Source organism: Penicillium crustosum (genome assembly GCF_028827405.1).
Source record: "Penicillium crustosum strain IBT 35664 chromosome Unknown utg000003l_segment0_segment0, whole genome shotgun sequence".
In the NCBI taxonomy this organism is placed as follows: domain Eukaryota; kingdom Fungi; phylum Ascomycota; class Eurotiomycetes; order Eurotiales; family Aspergillaceae; genus Penicillium; species Penicillium crustosum.
In genome coordinates, this window is record NW_026623124.1 from 569,414 (window position 1) to 589,711 (window position 20,298).

The 20,298-nt window shown below is 48.1% G+C and overlaps 10 protein-coding genes across 10 annotated transcripts; 8 read left to right on the forward strand and 2 right to left on the reverse strand.

Annotated features, from left to right (window-relative positions):
- Positions 1-386: 386 nt before the first annotated feature.
- On the forward strand, positions 387-2,027 carry N7487_007287 (UDP-N-acetylglucosamine diphosphorylase; the record flags this gene model as incomplete). Its single annotated transcript, XM_056875017.1, has 3 exons — positions 387-1,103; positions 1,169-1,903; positions 1,956-2,027. The coding sequence occupies 3 exons, from the start codon at positions 387-389 to the stop codon at positions 2,025-2,027; spliced, it is 1,524 nt and encodes a 507-aa protein (XP_056727205.1).
- An 872-nt stretch (positions 2,028-2,899) lies between these two features.
- gisB (putative zinc knuckle nucleic acid binding protein) lies at positions 2,900-3,955 on the forward strand (the record flags this gene model as incomplete). The annotated part of the gene is made up of 6 exons (XM_056875018.1): positions 2,900-2,954; positions 3,009-3,044; positions 3,114-3,125; positions 3,184-3,225; positions 3,283-3,401; positions 3,470-3,955. 6 exons carry the CDS (start codon positions 2,900-2,902, stop codon positions 3,953-3,955), a joined length of 750 nt encoding a protein of 249 aa, XP_056727206.1.
- Positions 3,956-4,720: 765 nt separating this feature from the next.
- N7487_007289 (recombinase DMC1) lies at positions 4,721-6,119 on the forward strand (the record flags this gene model as incomplete). Its single annotated transcript, XM_056875019.1, has 7 exons — positions 4,721-4,762; positions 4,834-4,926; positions 5,006-5,205; positions 5,272-5,699; positions 5,762-5,784; positions 5,837-5,999; positions 6,052-6,119. 7 exons carry the CDS (start codon positions 4,721-4,723, stop codon positions 6,117-6,119), a joined length of 1,017 nt encoding a protein of 338 aa, XP_056727207.1.
- Positions 6,120-6,425: 306 nt separating this feature from the next.
- On the forward strand, positions 6,426-7,423 carry N7487_007290 (putative ribosomal small subunit assembly protein; the record flags this gene model as incomplete). The annotated part of the gene is made up of 2 exons (XM_056875020.1): positions 6,426-7,343; positions 7,415-7,423. 2 exons carry the CDS (start codon positions 6,426-6,428, stop codon positions 7,421-7,423), a joined length of 927 nt encoding a protein of 308 aa, XP_056727208.1.
- Positions 7,424-8,206: 783 nt separating this feature from the next.
- N7487_007291 (general transcription factor IIH subunit TFB6 family) lies at positions 8,207-9,194 on the forward strand (the record flags this gene model as incomplete). The annotated part of the gene is made up of 2 exons (XM_056875021.1): positions 8,207-8,600; positions 8,740-9,194. 2 exons carry the CDS (start codon positions 8,207-8,209, stop codon positions 9,192-9,194), a joined length of 849 nt encoding a protein of 282 aa, XP_056727209.1.
- Positions 9,195-11,987: 2,793 nt separating this feature from the next.
- N7487_007292 (uncharacterized protein) lies at positions 11,988-13,031 on the forward strand (the record flags this gene model as incomplete). Its single annotated transcript, XM_056875022.1, has 2 exons — positions 11,988-12,214; positions 12,968-13,031. The coding sequence occupies 2 exons, from the start codon at positions 11,988-11,990 to the stop codon at positions 13,029-13,031; spliced, it is 291 nt and encodes a 96-aa protein (XP_056727210.1).
- Positions 13,032-13,106: 75 nt separating this feature from the next.
- On the forward strand, positions 13,107-14,737 carry N7487_007293 (RNA-binding protein; the record flags this gene model as incomplete). The annotated part of the gene is made up of 3 exons (XM_056875023.1): positions 13,107-13,399; positions 13,459-13,602; positions 13,666-14,737. 3 exons carry the CDS (start codon positions 13,107-13,109, stop codon positions 14,450-14,452), a joined length of 1,224 nt encoding a protein of 407 aa, XP_056727211.1. The 3' UTR covers positions 14,453-14,737.
- A 1,074-nt stretch (positions 14,738-15,811) lies between these two features.
- On the forward strand, positions 15,812-17,652 carry N7487_007294 (uncharacterized protein; the record flags this gene model as incomplete). Its single annotated transcript, XM_056875024.1, has 4 exons — positions 15,812-16,194; positions 16,251-16,294; positions 16,434-16,445; positions 16,499-17,652. 4 exons carry the CDS (start codon positions 15,812-15,814, stop codon positions 17,650-17,652), a joined length of 1,593 nt encoding a protein of 530 aa, XP_056727212.1.
- An 802-nt stretch (positions 17,653-18,454) lies between these two features.
- On the reverse strand, positions 18,455-18,643 carry N7487_007295 (uncharacterized protein; the record flags this gene model as incomplete). The annotated part of the gene is made up of 1 exon (XM_056875025.1): positions 18,455-18,643. The coding sequence occupies one exon, from the start codon at positions 18,641-18,643 to the stop codon at positions 18,455-18,457; it is 189 nt and encodes a 62-aa protein (XP_056727213.1).
- Positions 18,644-18,928: 285 nt separating this feature from the next.
- On the reverse strand, positions 18,929-19,308 carry N7487_007296 (uncharacterized protein; the record flags this gene model as incomplete). The annotated part of the gene is made up of 3 exons (XM_056875026.1): positions 18,929-19,067; positions 19,156-19,274; positions 19,300-19,308. 3 exons carry the CDS (start codon positions 19,306-19,308, stop codon positions 18,929-18,931), a joined length of 267 nt encoding a protein of 88 aa, XP_056727214.1.
- Between the last annotated feature and the right edge of the window lie 990 nt (positions 19,309-20,298).

Consider the following 20,298-nt stretch of genomic DNA (forward strand, 5'->3'; position numbering starts at 1 on the left):
ACATCTCCACTTGGGACTTCGCCCCTTACCGTAGCAACAAGCCAAGGCCCCGCTTTGACTAGTGGGATACCACTGGGCAGTGGGCAGGTCTCACTCGGCGCTCGCTAGCCACTTTCTTGTATGGACAATTCGCTATCATTCGCCTTTGCAGATCCCTAAAAATAAACTGATGTCCACTAAGTTCGTAATAGTCTGGGATATATTAGCCAACTGGAGCACATGTACCGTGTGGCGTGGACTTTAAGGTGTAACTTGAAGTACTTAATCAGCTTGGAGCTTCACCCCACGTTTTTTTATTTTTATTTACTTTTCCCCTTCCTCTTCTTTCTCCTTTCTTCCAATTTATCTCTCCTGATTTTCTCTCATCCCAAAAAATATTCTCCAAAATGGCAAGCGTAATCAAAGATGCTGTCTCCAATGTTCTTGGAAAGATCCAGGGCACCGCCACTTCAGAGGTTCCCCGTGAACCCTCAGTGGAGGAGTTCCAAGCACTACAGAAGAAATACACAGATGCTGGACAAGGGCATGTCTTTGCCTTTGTCGAGGAATTGACCACCGTCGAGAAGTCACAGCTCTTCCACCAGCTGTCCAACTTTGACCCCACTCGGATCAACGAGCTGGCCGACAAGTCCCTCAACCCTCCTCCCGCCGAGCAGGGGGCCGTGACCCTCGAGCCCCTCCCTGAAGTTGCCTCCGCCTCCATCCTCGACTCCGACCCCTCAGATATTCAGAAATGGTACGAAGCTGGCCTGAAGGAGGTGGCGGCGAACAAGGTGGCCGTGGTCTTGATGGCTGGTGGACAGGGCACCCGACTCGGCAGCTCTGCTCCCAAGGGTTGCTTCGACATTGGTCTGTTGAGCGAAAAGTCGCTATTCCAATTACAGGCTCAGCGTATTCTCAAGCTGCAGTCTCTCATCGGTGGTCAGAACGTGGTCATCCCCTGGTACATCATGACCAGTGGACCTACACGCAAACCCACCGAGGAGTTCTTTGAGAAGAACAACTACTTCGGTCTCGACAAGAGCAATGTTATGATCTTCGAGCAGGGTGTTCTGCCTTGTATCTCCAATGACGGCAAGATTCTGCTCGAGACCAAGGGCAAGGTATGTAGTATACGGGCGTAGCTCAAAAAACATGTAGGGAGAGATTTGTTGACCCTGAATTATAGGTCGCCGTGGCCCCTGATGGAAACGGAGGCATCTACCAGGCCCTCGTGGTCTCCGGTGTGCGCGAGGACATGCGCCGCCGTGGCATCGAGCACATCCACCTCTACGGAGTGGACAACTGCCTTGTCAAGGTCGCCGACCCGGTCTTCATTGGCTTTGCTTCCTCCAAGAACGTCGACATCGCTACCAAGGTGGTGCGCAAGCGCAATGCCACTGAGTCCGTGGGCCTGATCTTGTTGAAGAACGGCAAGCCTGATGTTGTCGAGTACTCTGAGATTGACAAAGAGACTGCCGAGGCCAAGGACCCCAAGCAACCCGACGTCCTCAAGTACCGTGCCGCTAACATCGTCAATCACTACTACTCCTTCCGGTTCCTCGAGTCGATCGAGAACTGGGCTCACCAGCTGCCCCACCACGTGGCGCGCAAGAAGATTGCCTGTGTCGATACCGAGACTGGTAACCTTGTCAAGCCCGAGAAGCCTAACGGTATCAAGCTGGAGCAGTTCGTCTTCGACGTGTTCCCCATGACCCCGCTGGAGAAGTTCGCCACCCTTGAGGTGCACCGTCACGACGAGTTCTCTCCTTTGAAGAACGCCCGTGGTACTGGTGAGGACGACCCTGATACCAGCCGTGCAGACATCATGGCCCAAGGTCAACGGTGGGTTGAGGCTGCTGGTGGTATTGTTATTACCGAAGGCGAAGCCGTTGGTGTTGAAGTTTCTCCTCTGATCAGCTACGTATGTGTCTTTCCTCTTTCTCCCATCTTGACTCAACTAACATGCATTACAGGCCGGTGAAAACCTGGAATTCCTCAAGGGACGGGAAATTAAGGCACCGGCCATCCTGGAGCGGGAAGAGTAGATTAGGATGTAACCAGTCGGATCTCACGGAGATCTGGAACGAAGAAATGAATTGCATTGCACTTTTTTGGGGAGAATGGATCTGTAGGAATGTAGGGGTAAGGTATTCCCTAACATTCAATATCGAAAATATAGCATACTACCTATCTCCTACCTATATTACTACCTTTGGTTATATAGTCGAGTATACAACATATACAACCATACAACCATACAAATAGTAAATAAACGCCTTACGCAATACGGAAAAGCCCGGGAGCTAAAGCCGTTTGACGAGTTTGTTCCTTTTCCACTTTTCCTCTTTTCTGTGCATTCTCTTAATTAAAACGCAGTTGGAGTTGAGGTTATTGAAGTTGTTGAGTGTGAGTGAATTCGATTTCTTTTTTATTCTTCGTTCTTTGTTCTTTGTTTTTGCTTTTTCTTTTTTTTCTGTGTGGTTCCCTGCGTCCCACTTTTTTCTTGAGTGGGCTGTCAGAAACGTGCCTCATTTTCTCCAAGGGTTCTCAAAAAAAAAAAAGCTGACCAAAAGAGGGTACTATAGACTTTGACAAGGATTTGAGAAGAGTTACTGTGAGGGTGAGTGAGATATGGCGTTTCGCGTTCGCCGTTCAAGCTCGTGCTCTCCCCCGCCGATCTACGTCTTCCCCTCTTTCGCTCGAAAATTTTTGAGATCCGCAAATTCGATTGTGCTCAACTCGGAAAACGTCGGATACACAATGGAATTGAAGTCAAAACAAAACCAGACGACGTATGTTCATTACACATTTCGACAATTCCGGCAATGGAGGGGAAGACGCTGCTTATCGACGGAGCTATACGAAACCATATAAACCCGGCACCGGGCTGACTTGCGATGGATAGAATACCGCCAGAATGATGTTGTCTCGTCGTGCATGCTACAAGTGTGGCACTATTGGCCACTACGCTGGTTAGTATAGCTTGGGAGCTTGCTAGATCTGGGGTCAAACTAATCCCTCGGTAGAGGTCTGCTCTTCCACTGAGCGTCTCTGCTACAACTGTACGTGAATATCTCCCCGAGAGGTCATCCTCTTATCTTAACTGAGTGCTAATTCATCTCATTTCATAGGCAAGCAGCCCGGTATGTTCGATCCTGAGTCATAGTACTCCAAAAACAAGCTTCTAAGTTATTCATATAGGCCACGAGTCGAGCGCCTGCCCTCTGCCCCGTACCACCGAGAGTAAGCGATCACTCTATATCAAACTCCCGCCATTCCAGCTTTGCTAACAACATCTAGCCAAGCAGTGCTACAACTGCCAGGGTCTCGGTCACGTCCAGGCTGATTGCCCCACCCTGCGCCTGAACGGTGGTGCCAACGGCCGCTGCTACAACTGCAGCCAGCCCGGCCACCTTGCTGTATGTTTCCGAACCCCCGAGCCCAGTCTCGAACCTTCGGACCAGACTAGTTACTAACTCCACTCCAGCGCAACTGCACCAACCCCGCTGCTCCCGGAGCCGGTGCTCCCCCTACCGGTCCCGCCGCTGGCCGCGGTGCCGGTGGTGCTCGCGGTGGCTTCCAGGGTGGATTCCGTGGTGGATTCAGCGGTTACCCCCGTGCCGCAACCTGCTACAAGTGCGGTGGTCCCAACCACTTCGCCCGTGACTGCCAGGCTCAGGCCATGAAGTGCTACGCCTGTGGCAAGCTCGGCCACATCTCCCGTGACTGCACCGCTCCTAACGGTGGTCCCCTCAGCTCCGCCGGTAAGGTCTGCTACAAGTGTGCCCAGGCTGGCCACATCTCCCGCGACTGCCCTACCAACGAGGGCGCCGCTGCTCCTGTTGCTGCTGCCGAGGCTGCCCCCGTTGCCGCCGCGCCCGCTGTGGCTGCTGCTCCTGCTGTCGCCGCTGTTGAGACTACCACTGAGGCTAGCACTGTCCCTGCTGCGGCTCCTACTCCTGCCGTCGCTTAAATGTGTTCGGCCCTGTCTCTCCACTATGCATCTGCAATTGGAGGAATGCCTGGAGTTCCTTTTCTTCCTTGATTCTGTATTACGGTCACTTTCCCTATACCTCGATCGGTCCTTTCTCTCCGCCATTTCTTCCTTTGCACATATTTAAATCACGACCTCTATTTTGGGGAGGGTCTGGTTCTGGACCTTAAAAACAACAGCTTTTGATTTCCCCCGTTTCACCCTTTTGGAACTTGTTCTTTTTTTTTACTTATTTTTTTTTTGACACCCTATCATGTATACGACGAACAAACAGAAAAAGTTCTTTTTGGTTTTGTTTTTCGCGAAGTCCTCGACTTGACTTTTTTTCAAGTCTTACGAATTGGCGTCTGTTGTCTATTCTCATGGATTATCTTTCTTGGTTTTCGATCGACTCTTGGTTGCGGTTTTCCTGAATGGGGCCAAGGAGAGAACGAGGAGATGAAGTGTGGCATTGAGAGGATATGTTGGAAGCTGAGTGGAATTGGATTCGGGGACCGTTGCAACTTGAAAGAAAGAGGACTTCCAGATGGGAAGAGTCCTGAGAACACATTTCGAGAATCTAAAAAAGAAATATCTCAATCATCTTGTCCTTGTAGAGTATAGATGCGGTGTGTTTAGTAGCAGTCCGAACCCGTGACCTTGATCACTCAGGTTGAGTCGAGTCTCCCTTCACATCTCTTGTCCACTCTACACTCTCCCCCATCACACGTCTTAGCAGAGCCGTCTCTAATTGATCTCATCAAGATGCCAGGCTCAGTAGGAAGTGATGGATTCGACGATGACGAGGTACAATAAACTTCATCCTCATGCATAACCTCGAGGTGTCAATCTAACCAGTGGATTATCTACAATTGCAGAACTTCATTCTAGACATCGATGGCATCCAAGCCCATGGCATTGGAGCAGCCGACATCACCAAGCTAAAGGCCAATGGCTTCTACACTGTTGCTGTTAGTGCCTCAACCCTAACCACCTTACCCCCAAGCATCTTCCAAGCCCATGCCATCCCCAACCTAACCATTCATCCAGTCCGTCCACGGCGCCACCCGCAAGACCCTCTTGAAAATAAAAGGTTTCAGCGAGGTCAAAGTCGAAAAGGTCAAAGAAGCAATTCAAAAATGTCTCCCCACAGCCTCCGGTTTCATCACAGCAATGGAACTCCACCACCAACGCAAGAAAGTCGTCCGTATCTCAACCGGCAGCAAGCAATTTGATTCAATCCTCAATGGGTGGGTACAATAACACCCATTCCCAAAGCTAAAACCCCGGCCAACCCCCATCTAACACCATATCAGCGGCTTCCAAAGCATGAGCATTAGCGAAGTCTTCGGAGAATTCCGATGCGGCAAAACACAACTCTCACACACGATGTCCGTAATCGCCCAACTACCCAAAGAATCCGGCGGAGCAGCCGGTAGAGTCGCCTACATCGACACAGAGGGCACGTTCCGACCCGAGCGCATTGCCCAAATCGCCGAGCGGTTTGGTATGGATCCGGATACTGCGCAGGAGAATATTTCCTATGCGCGCGCACTGAACAGCGAGCACCAGCTCGAGCTACTGAATACGCTTTCTCAGGCTTTCGCCAGTGGCGAGTATCGGTTGCTTGTTATTGATAGTATCATGAACTGTTTCCGGGTTGATTATTGTGGACGTGGGGAGTTGGCGGATCGGCAGCAGAAGTTGAATCAGTTTTTGATGAAACTGGCGCATATGGCCGAAGGTGAGGTTTTAGTTTTGTGTTTTTTCTTTGGTGTCTGTTGGCTAAATTAGTTTGACTTGCAGAGTTCAATGTTTGTGTCTTGATGGTGAGTGCGAGCTTATGTGTTTCGAGGTGTTGTGGCTCACGCTTCGATTTAGACAAACCAGGTCCAGAGTGACCCCGGTGCTAATGCTCTTTTTGCTGGAGCTGATGGTCGCAAGCCCGTTGGTGGCCATGTTCTCGCTCACGCGTCCACTACTCGCGTGCTTCTTCGGAAAGGTCGTGGTGATGAGCGAGTTGCGAAGATCCAGGATTCTCCTGGTGAGTACTTCGATATATTTTGGCGTTTGTCACTTTTCTAATTCCATATAAGACTGCGCTGAGCGTGAAGCAATCTATGTTATTACCAATGGTGGGATCAATGATCCTGAGAAGGCCTGAAGGGGGTATGGTCAAGACGATTTATCGATTTTAAGGGAAATTCTCTGGGGTCACGATCTCCATGATGTATCAGGTTTGACGCCGTGATGATATTATACCATTAGTCAATTTATATCATAGATAATAGGTTAGAATAGCAAAGAGTTCAAGTTATGTTCATGTCGATGTAGTCGAAGCCCTAACTATGAGGTTCACCGCCTTCGCCGCCGCTCTGACACCCCGGCAAAACTCTGTGCCAAGAGCAAATCTGCAGAAAAAGTTCAGCTCAATCAACGCAACAATCCGGCAATCAAACCTCCATTCAAAATGAAGGTCGAATCCGTGAAGGTGGAAGGGTACACCACCCTACCCGTCCAGCTCCCAACAACCCCCCTCTTCCCCAAACCCGCAACACACTACCTCTACATGCGACCACACGAGCCCCGAATCCCAGACCCAGATTCCACCCGCTCCCTCTTCATCGTGAATGTCCCAATCGACACAACAGAAGCCCACCTCCGCCACCTCTTCGGCACACAACTTGCCGCAGGCCGCGTAGAAAAAGTCCAATTCGAAGATGTGCAGACCAAAAAGCGCGCAGCGGCAACAACCACAGAAACCAACCTAACCCAATCCAAAAAGAAGCGCAAGCGCGTAACCGCCGATGACTTCGAACGCTACCTTGACGACATCACCCTCCCCTCAACCTGGGACCGCAAACTGCAAAAGAGCGGCGCCCACGCAGTCGTCATCTTCGCCGACAAGCCCAGCATGGAATCCAGTCTGAAAGCCGCCACCAAGGCCGCCAAGCGCGGCACCACCATCGTCTGGGGTGACAGCCTGCCAACAGACCGTATCCCCGTCCTCGGACTGAACCGGTACATCGCGCACGAGCGCATGCAGTACCCCGATCGCGGGACGTTGCTGCGGGCGGTGAATGAGTTCATGACTACGTTCACTCAGGTATCTGAGGCGCGCAAGCGCGAGGATCACAAGCGTCTTGCTGTGCCGGATGAGGATGGATTCGTTACTGTTTCGCATGGACCGAAGTTGAATTCTGTGGCGAGGGAGGAGGAGATGAGGGAGCTTGTTGAGAAGCAGAAGAAGAAGAATGAGGGACTTGAGGACTTTTATCGGTTCCAGTCTCGGGAGAAGAGGAAGGAGAGACAGAACCAGTTGCTTAGGCGCTTTGATGAGGATAAGAAGAAGTTGGCGGAGATTAAGGCTCGGAAGGGGAAGATTCGAGTAGGTTTTTCTTCTTTCTCTTGCTTGTTTGGTTGGTCTTTTGGGAGTGGTTATGCTGACATTTTATACAGCCTGAGTAATCTGGTGCATGATAGCATGGCGTTCTGGGTGTCTTTTTTTCGATGACAGGATAAAAGGTTCGAGGTGGTGTCCTATGTACATGTGAGTATTTGCTTTTGCTTTTCTTTTTTTGTTATGTTCTCTCCGAGGATGAACACGCTGGGGCCATAGTAGCAAAACGCGCTTTGCTCGCTGTTATGCCATTACTGCAAACACCAGCTTATATATCTTCTCGCTTTCTGAACTGGAGCTTCTGTCTTGTTGGGATTTATTGTGCTTCTTGGTGTTGCATCTGCTAATTGTGGTTCGAAATAGGTTAGATACATACATACATGCTATTTCAATATCAATAGTTTATGATCCAATTATTTATATATACATGTAGTTCCAATTGTCTGTAGTTGTCATAGCCAACCCAACCTGTCGATGTCTCCAATTCCGGATCCGCACAGACCAACGCTTGGCGTTACATCCCACCTCTGGAGAAACCGTACATCTTACTACGGATGGGATTGATATCTCTGTCAAAGTATAAAACAATTTGAAAACATCAGAGATCAAGGGCTACAGTTAGTTGTATCATGTGATACTACTCTCGGTTAAATCGCATTCTCCAAGCCCAGGCTGAAACGCAAGCTTCACACGATATATCCAGCAAGAAACAGCCCTATCCCACTGGCATACTACACCTCTTTCGGTATTTTTTTGCTCCTCTATCTATAAAAACTTCAACAAGATTGAGAATCGTGATCATTGGAATCGACCCGTTCTATTCATATCAAAAGAGAGAGGCAAAACCCAAGATGTCTCCCGCCTTAATCCAAAACGACCAAGAAACCGACTCCGACTCCGACGTCGAGTTTGAGGATGTCCCAATCTCCCTCCCAACCAGATCCAGAAACAGGGAAGACATAGAAATCCCGATAACCATCCGCTCAAATCCGCAACCAGAATGGACACCAACTCTATCACTCCCTCAACAGCGAAGCCAACCCATTCCCTCGGGCTCGGAGGAAGAAACCCAGCTCCGAGGCCAAATCAGCACCGGCATAGAGAGAGTCACGTACCGAAAAATGAAATCCGACATGGGCATGGATGCCCCGGATACACCCGCTTCGGAACGCAGGTACGATAGCTTCAAAGACCTTGCTGCGGATGTGGAGGGTCTTATTGATACGCTTTGGGCGTCGGCAACACGTGAGTTTTATATTTTATACATCCATGCTGTAAAAGAGGGTTATATTATTTTATACTATATCCCTTTCTTTACTATCTTTTTATTTCTCCTTCATTTTCTTGTTACATGTATACTCTATATTCTAACCAATCCATCCAGCGGCAATCCAAACCGAAGCCCTCATAACCCTAGCTGGCCTAACCCAAACTTCCCTCCCAGCCTTCCCTTTCGATGCCCCTCCAACCCTAAACATCTTCCACAAGTTCGACTCCGTCTTCGCAGCGCTGTGTACAAGCACGCACCCACTCACTGGTGCCGTTCTGCCTGGCGCACAGCCGGGCCAGTCTCTCGTCACGGAGACGCAGAAAGTGCGGATTCGGAGTTTGGCGGAGAGGACTAGGTATCAGGTTTTTTCTTGTTTGGCGACGTCGAATGAGAGGGGTAATGCTGCTAATGGTTATGGGAATGGAGATGACGAGGACGAGGATAGTGGTGATGAGGCCGATGAGCCGTGGATGTTGGAGGCTACGCGGGTTTATGAGAAGAGTCTTATGTTACTTGCAGAGCAGGATCCTGAGGTGGAGGCTGGGATGGATGAGTTTAATTGTTTGTAATTGATATATATATATATATTTTTCTCTACGCTGTTGTGTCTATGTTGTATGTGTTTGCTTATGTGGCCCCAGAGTATACAAACCAAACAAGATCCGAAGGAGGGAGGGGGTGGATGAGTTTAACTGTTTCAGTATATATATTCTATCCTGTTGCCTGATCTATGTGTTTTGCCCATGCGGCTCCAAGTAATAAATAGATGGTGAAGAGGATATTTTTAGAACAGATCTCTTGCGATTACGTCGGTGTACATTCAATAATATACGAGACGCTCAGGCCACACACAAAATAGTGACATAGTTCTGGAGAAAGAAAGTCCCACTTCAGCTTGCACACTGTACAATAGATACTCCGTAGTGAATAGTACTAATATTACTTATGGATCCAGATATTACTTCTAGAAACTTCTAGCTCGTGAAAGAAGAAAAAAAATCAGGACCAAAAAATAAAAAACAAGAGCCAGTGGGGTCCAGGCAAAAAAAGTCGAATATTATTCACTCAACAAATGCCGACTCTGGAATCGGTAATCAAAGTAATGGAGTATACAGTAAGCGTGCCCGTACCTCGAATTCAGGTATCAGTCACAGACAGGGCTTGCACTCTCTTTGGTCAGAATGGAGTGAACTAAGTGGATGTGAGCCCTGAAAGTGGGGGCTATCGGGGCCAGCTAGTGGCCTGGGGCTGCACAGCTCGGGGAGTGCAATGACCAGTAGTATGTCCGAGGGGCTATAATTTAGATGTGCGATATACAATATACTTTGTACAATTGATTATGCTTTGACTAGTTTTTTTGCCATGTGAAATCAAATAAGATTGTAGCCGTGTTATGATACTTAGGTGGAGGGGATATATATATGTGCTTTGGATGATATTTCCGATGGTGGGAACGAGGTGCTTTGTTTCCATGGTTCGTATATTTGGTATTTGGATTGGAATATGCCCAAGTTAGAACTGTTAAATGTTATATCTTATTAGAACCGAGCTATGGATATAGTGGGATGGTTTATGTACGTTGTAGTCTATCTGAATTGTTTAGGGCTATATATACCTTATTAACTCTAAAGCATTCTGTACAAGGCTCCCAATCCGTGTCTTACCATGCAAGGGTTGGATTAGCTTGTTTCCATACAAGAGGGTTGGATCTGAAACCTAACATCCGTTATGAATATCATCCCTTGCACACCCCTTCCATAGAAAATAAAAGATACAATGTATGGAGTGTACATAACTATATGTTGTAGTAGGAAGCATGTCACTGGACCATATTTACTGGATACAGTAATTCAATATTTTAAAAAAACCGTGTCGCGTACCGCGTAAAGTGAGATCAGCCAAGCAGGTTGTTTGAATGGAATGAAAATCTCTGCTGGTAAAGTAGTAATTCCAATACGAGCGGCCCCCAAAGCCCGGCCAATAAGAGCAGAACTCCGCATAAGAAGTCTGCCATGGTTCTGATGGAGCCTTTTTTTAAATTTTTTTTTTCTTTCTCTTTGATGTCTTTTTCTGGTATTCTTTCATATTTCTTTCATGACCGGACGTGCGCGGTTGAGGTATTCGTAGAATACGAAGGGAGGGGTGACCGGGTTGAGTAATCCTTGCGTGTCAGTTACAGGACATGGATTAGAGAACCTTGCTTCGAGAAGATTGGAGCTGGACTTTCAGCTCAGGGCTGCAGCTAGACGGGTATCTGGGGTGACCTTGCTGTATTGTGGAAATATAATTACCGTATGGGGCTGTTGGGTTCCATGGTTCGGTGGCGTCTGTTCTCCAAGGTTTGCAAGAGTTGTCTTTCCCAGGTTGCTTATTTATGATATTACTAGTCCTACTACGGAGTATGGATATATGTAGACATAATCCATCGGATAATATGTATTACATATACTTGATAATGCATTCATGGATAGCCCTAGTTTCACATATAAAATGAGATATCAGATCCATTAACTGTATGTACCCAACAGGTACCTGATCTTGCTCCGCCTACTCCGTACTCTTACTCTTACTCAGCATATGACGATGACCTCGGGAAAGGCCCACACAGACCTGATCGATTGACAAGTCACATTGCGAGGACGGCGACAGGTCCTTGCAGATTTCATGCATTGGGGCTTCCTGCCCCTTGATCGTCTGTCTTTCACCGAGATTTGATCGGATTTTGTTTAGATCTTTTTTTTTCTTTCTTTCTCTTTCACTTCCGACGTGTTTGCTATGTGTGTTTGAACATACGGATAAGCGGAAGAGCTGACTCTAAAAAAAAAGGCTAGGGTCGATCATCGGCAAAAGAACTTTGAATGTAGACCTCGGGTCAGAGGCTATGATGTATCGTCTTGAATTCTACCGGGCTTCCCGGGATCCTGGAACGATGAAGAATCTAGCGAGCCCCCGCATGACTGATATCATGCAGCATTGACAGGAATCTGGGGACAGCTTGGATAGTTATGTATAAGTATTATGTAGGTGGTTTATATATTGTTGGCATCTGTACGGAGTACTTCGTACCTGCCTTGGAGTCAAAGAAAGGAAAAGAGTTCTGATCGGCGGAGGCAAGGCACTCTGCAACTACCGGTTAAAAGTGTACGACTAGTTGATAGTTATTATATACTATTGATACTGATAAAACGTATATACATAAAGTACATATATGTAGTTTTATAACCTATTCTACCTACTATTATACAATATAATATATAGTATATACTATGTTGTACTCCGTAACTAGTAATGACTACATACTTCAACTCTGGAACGGAACATACCATACCTTGTAATACACATACCATACACAGACTCACGTAATGCGTTTTCCCACTTCCCCTCTCTCTTCATCTCGCGAGATTTCCAATTCTTCATTTTCTTCTTTTCCCCTCCTACCTTCCCCTCCCTTTTCTTATTGTTCGAAGATCTCGGTTTCAATTTTCTGTTTAGTTTATCGGGAGTTCTGCTTTTCCTCCCTTGTTGCCGATTACTCTTTTTTGCCTCGCGCATTTCCAGTGTTTTCCCAGGTTTTCCTCGAATCATCTAGGTAAGTGGTCTTTTTTTTGTCGCATATTACATGTTTCATCGTTTCAATAAAATATGCCCTCCCCCCATATATGTCACCTGGCGCAGCCCAGCGCGCGTTAGCCCTAGATCGCGAGCTTCTTTGCAGGGTTCTCCACGATTTTACTATGGTGATTCGCCTACGCTTCCAACACCTTCGCCTTGACCAGCGCTTTCGGGACGATTATCTACCGGTCGCACACACTCAAACCTCAAAATCATCGTCAATATGAGGAATCGGTCAGATCTAGGGTGCCTGGATTTCCCGAAAATTGTGCTGGATTGAGAGGGCGGACGGTCGCATTCGGACATTGAACCGACGGAAACGGTCGACGCATGATGATCGCCTAGCAACCCAAGTGGAAACAAGTCTATTTTCGTCTCGCGCATCCGATTTTCGCCTTTGGATTGTTCGTCTTCGGCCAATCCACCCTCCAATCATAGCTACCATCATCATTCAGATTAGATGGTGCCCGAAGCACTGGTCTTGGCGATTTCCGGCACCTCTTTTTGAGGCTCGGAATCATATATGCGCCTGAAGAACCCGCAAAATGCTGACTACCCACTTTTTTTCCCTCTCTCTTCCGCATCGTTTCGTTCACTTGCTTTGATTTGAGTGCCTTTGTCTACTTTTCACTTTTCACTTCTCACTTCCCTTGCTTTACTTGCGCATGTGCAGATCTGGTTTAATTTCAATCGATATCGATATAATCTAACATTTATATCCTTTTACCAGCCTTTCACGCCCGTCTCTTTGCTTGGCTTCGTTACGACTTGATCTCACGCCGGTCTTTCTTTAACGACTCCACGAAGTTCTAGTCGCTCAGCCATCTTATATTCTTACGTCGACTTTCCGGACTTTGATTCTTGCAACCATGTCTTACAACGGCTACGAAAACTTCCCTCAGCAGGACCCCGCCGCCGCTGGCGCCCCGGCTCCCGTTGATACCACCATGACCGGCCAGGCCGACCCCTCCGCCGCTCAGTTCCAGGGCCCCCCTCCTGGTGACGCCAACTCCGCTCCCGTCCCCCAGCAGGGTGCCGATGGCAAGACCACCCTCTGGATGGGTGAGCTCGAGCCCTGGATCGACGAGAACTTCATCCGCAACCTCTGGTTCCAGATGGGTGAGCAGGTCAACGTCAAGATGATCCGTGACAAGTTCTCTGGGTAAGACACCGTAATTATCATTTGGAATGTCCCAAAATTGTTTCTAATGTGGGTAGTAGGAGCAATGCTGGATACTGCTTCGTCGATTTCGCTTCGCCTGCCGCCGCTGCCAAGGCCCTTTCTCTGAACGGTACCCCCATGCCCAACACCAACCGGGTCTTCAAGCTCAACTGGGCTACCGGTGGCGGCCTTGCCGATCGCAGGTAAGCGAGAATCCCGTTTCGTTTCGCTTCCTCCCGTCTCTAAACTGACCCCCCTTGTTCCAGCCGTGATGACCGTGGCCCCGAGTACTCCATCTTCGTCGGTGACCTCGGCCCTGAGGTTAACGAATACGTCCTCGTCTCCCTCTTCCAGAGCCGCTTCCCCTCTTGCAAGTCTGCTAAGATCATGACCGACCCCATCAGCGGCATGTCCCGCGGCTACGGCTTCGTTCGCTTCTCCGACGAGAACGACCAGCAGCGTGCTCTCACCGAGATGCAGGGTGTCTACTGTGGCAACCGCCCCATGCGTATCTCCACCGCTACCCCCAAGAACAAGGGTCCCGGTGTTGGTGGCAACGGTGCTGCTGCCATGGGTATGCCCGGTCCCGCTGGCATGTACCCTCCCATGGGTGGCCCTCCTATGCCTTTCTACGGTGCTCCCCAGCCCATGAACCAGTTCACCGACCCCAACAACACCACTGTTTTCGTCGGTGGTCTGTCCGGCTACGTTACCGAGGATGAGCTCCGCTCTTTCTTCCAGGGCTTCGGAGAAATCACCTACGTTAAGATTCCCCCTGGAAAGGGCTGTGGTTTCGTCCAATTCGTGCAGCGCCACGCCGCCGAGATGGCCATCAACCAGATGCAGGGCTACCCCATCGGTAACTCCCGCGTGCGCCTGAGCTGGGGCCGCTCCCAGAACAACTCCGGCCCCGCCGGCAGCCCCTACCGCCCTGCTCCCCCGCCGCCTCCCATGTACCCCTCCATGGGCATGCCCCCGGCCCACCAGTATGGCGGGTTTGCCCCCATGAAGGTGAGCGATCACCCTGGCAGCCCGATCCCGGATCAAATGTGAAGCAGGCGGTCGGCTGACACACTCTTCCAGTAAGCGTTTCCCTTTGATTGAAAGCACCAGCAGGAGTTATTTGTGTCATTCCAATGATGATTCTATTGTGTAACAAATTCGTTCCCTGGTTTCTTGGCCAAGGCTATAGCTCTTGATGAGCATTTGTCTCCTGTGCTACGCATTTCCTTTTTACGTGAGCGCTATTACCTTAGCAAGATCTGAGCTTTATCCCCTTTCTGATCTGTCTTGTTCTTATGTATCTTTCCTTTTGATTTCCCCCGTTTTTTCCCCCACACTCCTCTGCGACCTTTTCGTATTTTATTATTTTTTCGTTATCTTATTTTCGATGTCTCTCTGCCCTGATGCTAACGGGGTTTCCCGCCACTGGGTCTTTGTTTGCGTGTAATGGAAGTCCGAATTGTCATGCGCTTCTTTTTCCCTTATACTCCTTGGGCAGGCATTCTGCGAAAAGTTCCATTTCCCCCCCACCGTTACCACCTTATTTCCTTTGTTCCTTTTTTTTCTTTTTTTTTCTTTTCTTCAAGCAGCTAAATTGAATTATGTTCGCTTTGAGAATCTTTGCGTTGTGCTTTTTTTTTACCCTCGTTTCTTCCTTGTTGAAGACTGAATGCCGGCTTGTACAACACGCTTTCTTTCGTGCGCCTCAGCGTTTGTCGATTCTAAATTGCTTTGATCGTATGCAATAATGTCCTGTATGCTTGTTTGGTGTTTGCATTGCACTATCAAGCTCTCCATTCTCCTGGTATTGTATCGTCGGCTCTTTGCTTCTGGATCTACCTATATAAACATTGCCCCTATGGCTGGTCCAATAGGTGGAGGCTTCAATGGACTCCAGCATATCTGGTTGTTCAGGTAGTTGGTCCCTGGTGGTTAGTTTGGTGTATTTCTGTCTGTTGTCTGTTTTCTGTTGTCTCCTGTCTGCTATATGATGTCTTAAAAGTCTACTGGGTTAGGGCTAAGATTTCACCTGAACTGGTCCAGAGACAATTCTTCTGGGCCATTGTAAACCTCTTATTTCCTAGACACTGGAATGTCCATCCCTTCATCTCTTTACTTCCTTGTGTGCTTATATAGCTACAGTCCTTAGGGCTAGTATTCACCGCATGAGAAAAAGTGAACAATTGTATTGAATTGTATACATAACTATGTCCATATGTACTCACATCTACTTCCTATCGATAGTCTATCGATAGGCATATAGATATACCTCCTACTATTTTCGATGTTATTCGGATACTTGGATACTTGGATATCATTTTTGGCAACAACGACTCTGTTGCTGTATACCGCCCACACGACTTCCATTTTGTGTATACCCAGCTTCGACCAGCTTCGACCATATTCGTCATGAGCAATCCATCCTTCATCCTTTTTTTTACCCATGACACCATGCGCTACAGAAACTGGGATGTCCTTCTTTTCCCTGAAGGCTCGAAGGTTCCTATCCAAGAGTTCAAGACACAATGCTTTGTGACCAAGGATAAAGACTCGCCCTATCTACACAATGCAGTCTTCCTTGGCCATCATACACACCATCCCGAGCAAGGCGTTTTTAACCAGTTGCCAGTTCTCACAACATTCATTCCGAGTCTGCCCAAAGACAGTCCGTTTCAGGTCTCAGTTCATAGTTGGGAGAGGCCACATCCCAGTGTCCAGATCGAGTCCAACATGGAACCAGAGGATGTTTTACTCTTTGAGGTTCGGATCTTTATTGATGGGGTTTTTGCTGCGTGAGTATTTTACGGTGTATGCACTCTGATGATCAGATTGAGCTGATTTCTTTCAGGGGCAGTATCTATGGACAGAGAACTACTTGGCCACAGATTATGGGTAAGTTGCGCGCGTTTACATCGTCGCTTACGTCGTCGGAACGTACTTTCAAGCTTCTAGAAATTTCCCTTCGCTTGGATTCATCTTTCATTCCCCTGTCTTGCTTTTTATTGAATAGCTACTGACCCTCATTTGGCAGATCTGAGCTCTAGTATGCAACTCCTCTTCTCTTCCTTTGATTCCAAGTTCTCACGGTTGAAGCAGATCTTGACCGAGATGGAAACCAAGACACCCTTCGATTCCCTCCATTTCATTTTGAGATACTGCAGCAGAAACATTGGGATGCTGGGGATTCTCAGGGTAGAATCAAGGTTGTCATTGCAGAAGGTTTCTCTCGCCCCAATCGCTCACCCCCATTCGAACGATACAAGCATGTCATTGCTTTTTCTTTCCAACATGCACCACTAGATGTGCTGGAATTCTCTGACATTGCTTGGCCTAATCCCAACATGTGGCTTGCTATTCCGAATGCATCCCGGTATGGGTCGGCAGCGAGATATGGTACCTCCAAGGTAGTTGGCGATGGCGCTCATGGGCATTCACCAAGCAAGCCTGGCAGACCCGAACATCGAATTACAATCACGGCTAACACGAGCAGCCAGTCTAGCAGCAATGCAGCTACTTACAGCGGCAGTGCTTCATCAACTTACAATGCTTGGACTCCTAACCGTGGCTTCCCAATTCCTTCCACACAATGGAATGGCTATCCCCAAGAACCTCGATGGGACCCGCAGGATGCATACATTGTGGAACCTGCCATCGAAGCCTTCGTTGATGATAGAGCCTGGCGACAGCGTGGTGCTAGATCCTCCCGCGAGGATGTCCCAATGCCAGATTATGTTTCTACGGGATCAACCAGCAGCCGGGCCATTTCATCTAGCATGACTGGGATGAGCTACGAACACAGCAAGCAACCTAGTATCAATTCATGCCTTGACGATGAGCAATACAATGAGTTGATTCAAGCTCTAACTCCAACGAAAGCGCCTCCAGCGGGTACTCGCGCACCCTCTAATACTCCCTCCACTTCTGCTAGTGCAACATCTGCCTCAAAGCCTTCTTCCGCAGCCGAAGCTCGATATGCAGGCTACAAGACTCGAAGCCGCCGTGCATCCACGCTCAGAGAAATTTCACAAGCGAGCACCCGTGATATTTCAGGATCAAGCGAGCCCAAGAACTTGACCCCATTCAAACCTGGGGCAAGTCCGAGTGAGAAAGTCCAGAGCAAGAAGGAGACTCAGAAAGAGGCCAGTCAGGAGACCCCAAAAGCGCAACCTAACGGTAAGGAGGCTACGAAGGAAACCTGCAACCCCAAGAATGTCGAAAATGCGCAGGATGAGAATGAATCGGTTTTATAAGATCGAACTGGCTGCGGTGATGCTTTTCAACTTATACTTACCTACCTCATTCATTTGTTTCAGTTCAGTCTTGACATGAAGCCGACATGTATCTTTTATGCGAGCTTCAACCAATACACTTTTTACTCTGTGGGGCTGACAATTATACTGTTGTATACGAACTTCAATCGACAAACATACTTTATGTGCACTTCGTTCAATTTCTACTACATGAAGTTAATAAAGGTACAACCTCTTATTTAAATTGCAATTGATACGTCCTTCACTAATCAAAATTGACAGGTATACGTTCTACATGAACTTCGACTTCTACGTATTTTGCTGTAGAAGTTGAGAAGTGTACTTTTTTGTATGATGACTCCAATCGATACTCTTACACAGTCTGAAACCTTAAAAAAAACATGCCATGCGAACCTTGTTCAACACTTTTTACTACATGAAGCTAACAGGTGAATGTATGACTCTGTTTAAAGCAATGGATACGTCTTATACTAACCAAATTTAGCACGAATACTGTTCTACCTGGAATGCAGTTCATATATCTGTGAAGTCCACAATGCTACATCTTTGTCCGAACTTCAATCAAAGCCTTTCACACATGGAGTCAATAGGAATACTGTTCTATGCGAACTTCAATCAATGCGTGTTCCATTGCATGATATTATGAAGGGTCTTTATCCCTCTTTCGCTATGCGAAGTGCTGCTCCATACATGCAATGCCTATACTACTGTTACTGTTTATTCAAACATGATATAACAATGGAAGTAGTATGGGTATTGAATACCTGGCATATACCTGACATTAAGTGATAGCACAAGGCAGTTTCAAACCTCGTGCCTGGTCAACGTCAACCGCCTTCTCAACCGCCTTCTGGTCCACCTGACGACTATATAACGGCTTCGCTTTCTTCCCTCCCTCTCCCCTTTCTCTTCTCTTCTTCTTCTTCTTCTTCTTCTCCTCCTCGTGCCTTTTCTCGTTTTCATGCTTCATCTCACAACCATCTCTCCCTCACAGGAGCATCTACCACCCATCTTCTCTCTTTGTTTGTTTATGCACACCACCTAGACAGCAATCTCTGCCAGCCAGGATGAAACTGGGCTTGTCATATACAGCAGTACGCCTATTACCAGGGCCAACATGGTGCTATGGCTAGTCATCAGAATCAATTATCCGCTGAATTGCCTATGGATACCTAGGGCCAGCGATCTTATGGCCAACACCCTGCCTCTCAGCCGCCGATCCCTGGCTTGACCTTGATCCAACGTCCTGCACCTACTAACAACACGCCCACCTCCTCGAGACAGTCGTATCCTCAGGGCCAGCCAGTTTTGGTTCGCTACCCTTCGCAGCCACATGATCAGCATCAGCATCAGCAACAGCACGGCCAGCAACCTCCTGGCCATCAATTCCTGGCCTAACATTGATTCAGGATTCTGCACCCACCAACAATACATTCACTGCAAGTGGTGTCCCTCCTTCGCGACGTCCCCATTAGTCCTCACTGTGGCTTGATTCTGCTTACTGTTCCAGCTACAACATCGATCATTGACGTTGTATCTAGAAATCCGCTCAAGAACGTGTTACTATTACGTTCCAAAACACCACAAGACCAAATGACCACCTAGGTAGCATTGCAAGACACTTACACTAACCATGTTAAAAGTGCCTCCCTAATGTTAACAAACTCCAAGATTCTCGAACATCTTTCTAGCAACTTCAATCTGCTTGCTATACTTGGTTTGGATATACAGGAATACCTTGGTCCAGTTCATCAACCCCTCTACAAGAATACATTTGGCTACAAAAGAAAATCAAATAAAAAGAAAGATTGATTCAGATACTATCTAATGCCAGGGCGCTGTCCCTGACTAATGGTTCAAGTGGTTGGAGAGACAAGACAAACAAGCAGACCGAGGTCAAACTTGCAGAGTGTAAGTGTCCGTCTCATCAGCAAGATTCGAATTGCAATGAATCAAGCTGTAGATGTAACCAGAGTGCTGTCTCTGGTGGAAAAGGCCCAAAAATTTGGAGTTTGATAGCGTCTGTGGCCACCCAAGGATTCAGAGAATCCATGCCTGTAATCCCTCGGAAGTGTATTCCTCGGGTACCATGGGTTATCCTCCGCCTCCCATCTCGTAGAACGTATATGCCTATAGCCCCGGTGGGTGGCCGTCCTATGTCCTCCCCCTGTCTGCCATCGGAGTCCTCCCCCTCTGGGACGAGGCCACGCCGGGTCTCAGATAGCCCATCCTTCACCTCCCCAAAGACGTGATACGCTTGCGCGCAGTCAGACGTCAAGAATGCCCTCAGACTTATCTTCACTGGGCAACACCACTCCTCTGGGTCGAGGCCACGCTGGGTCTCAGATAGCCCACCACTCACCTCCCCCAGGACGATACCACAGTGGGTCTCAGATGGCCCGGGTTTGGCTCCCCAAAGACGTGATACGCTTGCGCGCAGTCAGACGTCAGAGAATGCCCTCAGAGTCCTCTTCACGGGGCAAGCTCACATTTCCGGTGGAAGGCTGTGTCAAAAACTGTTTCTGGCCAGAGGTCAGAGTATCGGTTGACTGGTGTACTTGTGAAAGGAACAATGTCAGCCATGTGTCGTCTCATGAGTACACAGGGACTTATCAATGTTCCTTT